This window comes from Schistocerca nitens, unplaced genomic scaffold, assembly GCF_023898315.1.
Source record: "Schistocerca nitens isolate TAMUIC-IGC-003100 unplaced genomic scaffold, iqSchNite1.1 HiC_scaffold_208, whole genome shotgun sequence".
In the NCBI taxonomy this organism is placed as follows: Eukaryota; Metazoa; Arthropoda; class Insecta; order Orthoptera; family Acrididae; genus Schistocerca; species Schistocerca nitens.
The window spans coordinates 44,992-47,214 of record NW_026045749.1 but is presented as its reverse complement, the minus strand read 5'-3'; the positions used below and the strand labels follow the sequence as shown (position 1 = coordinate 47,214).

The 2,223-nt window shown below is 57.2% G+C and overlaps 1 protein-coding gene across 1 annotated transcript; it reads left to right on the top strand.

Annotated features, from left to right (window-relative positions):
- The first annotated feature begins 1,177 nt into the window (after window positions 1–1,177).
- On the top strand, window positions 1,178–1,957 carry LOC126220880 (uncharacterized). Its single transcript, XM_049942159.1, has one exon. The coding sequence runs from the start codon at window positions 1,178–1,180 to the stop codon at window positions 1,955–1,957; it is 780 nt and encodes a 259-aa protein (XP_049798116.1).
- Window positions 1,958–2,223: the final 266 nt, after the last annotated feature.

Genomic DNA, 2,223 nt, shown 5'->3' with positions numbered 1-2,223 from the left:
TCTGTCCCCCTACCACCCGTCCTGAACATCATCTGAGTGTCCCAGTCTATATCGGGTAAATTGAAATCTCCACCTAAGACCCTAACATGCTGAGGAAAATGTATGTGAAATGTGTTTCCAAAATCCGTCTCTCCGTTGTTCTGCCACTAATGCTGCTGCGTCGGGAGGTCGGTCAAAGGAGCCAATTATTATTAAACCTAGCTCGGTTGTTGGGTGTAACCTCCACCCACAATATTTCACAGGAACCATCCACCTCTACTTCACTACAGGATCAAAACTACTACTCAAACAGCGACGAACACACCACCACCGGTTGCATGCAATCGAGCCTTTCTAAAACACCGTCTGTACCTTTGTGACAATTTCGGCAGAATTTATCCCTGGCGTCAGCCAGCTTTCTGTACCTTATCACGATTGCAGAGCTTCGGTGCTTTCTCTGTCAGCGCTTGCGGTTCCGGTACTGTACCAACGCAGCTTCGACAGTTGACAATTAACAAACGATACCGATTGCTGCTTGGTCCCCGCACCCGTTGAGGCTGCTGTTGCCCCCTTTCTGTACTTGCCCAAGGCCATCTAACCTAACAAAACCGCCCAGCCCACGCCACACAACCCCTGCTACCCGTGTAGCCGCTTGTTGCGTGTAGTGCTCTCCACCTAAGACTATAACATGCCTTCGACATTCGCAGTGTACAACACCTTAGGTTAGGGTTGGCGTCGCTTGGGTTAGGTTAGGTTACGTTAGGTGGACGTGGGTTAGGTTAAGGGTTAAAGTTAGGTTAGGCGTCAAAGTTAGGTTAAGCGTTCGGACGTGAGGCGTCAGGTGGCCGCACCTACCTTACGGCCGGACATCTTAGGTTAGGCTAAGGGCGCCGAGGTCACGTTACGTTCACCTTCGGGCGCCACACGTAGCTGTCACAGGTAGGTAGTAGTTCGGTCGGTCGGTCGTCGGCAAGCCGCAAAAAACTACAGACGACGTCGACAACAAGACCGAGCAGGAGGCAGATATATACCGAGCGCCAAAGAGACCGACCACACACACACACACACACACACACACACAAACAACAAACACCACCCACCGGCCAAAGGGGCACCAAAAAAACCCACAAAGCCGAGCACCACACGTCGCGACCAGAGGCAACCCGCAACCGCAACGGCGCTTTCCGCACCGGGCCGGATGCACGTACGACAACACCGCTACCCGTACACAAGGCCTCCCATTGCACACAGCCGCTCTGTGTTCAACATCATCAATGGCGCGCCCGCGGCTCGTCGCGGTCGCAGCCATGACGCCGCCGCCACTTTTGCACCAACACATTCACGCACCGCAAAACAGCTCGCCGACCCACCGACACAGCACAGCCGACAAACAAAAACAACCGCGGCGGCGGCAACAAAACAAAACAAACACCTCGCACCAAGCGTCCGACAGAAAACAAACGGACAGGCACACAGGCCTCTGCTAACGACCACGACACAGCGGCACGCTGCCCCTTTCCCGCCACTCTCGATTCACAGCGCACGCGACCCCGTCGTCGACGACGACACGCGACGGGCTCGCTTCCCGCAACCTACACCTTTCCGCCACTACGCACGGCTCCACCCGACGCCCGTCGCAACGGCACTACTGCACGCACTATCACCCCCGCCGCCGCCGCCGCCGCCGCCGCCTCCTCCTCTCTCCCCCTTCCCGTACACAACAACACAGCCAAAAACACACTCACGACCCAAACATAACAACATGGCACGTGCATCGGCGCACACCCCCAACCAGTCACCGTCGACACAACCACACGCAAGGCACGGAAAAACCGGCGTCCTTCCACGTTGCCATCAAAGCAGCACAAACAACCACACAGGAGGAACCACCAACAACTGCCGGCCGGCCGGCAACCACCAAACGCACATTCCCGCTCGCCACCACACACCTCTCGGCAGCCGTTTCGCAAAGACATGACATGACATGACGCGACATCATCGCATCACGGGCGACGCACGCACACCGACCCACTTTCCCGCCCGTCTCTCTCTCTCTTTTTCTTCCGACGCCTTCGGCCGAGCACACACGTACGTGGCACAACGCCCAACACAGTCACACACAGTCGACAGGCGCACGCCCAGGCACGCAACGACGCAGCGCAGCAAAGGCGCCCGCGACACATACCTCCTCTCCCGTCTCGCCGCCGACCGCCAGCCAGCCACTCGCAATGTGCACTGGCCAAC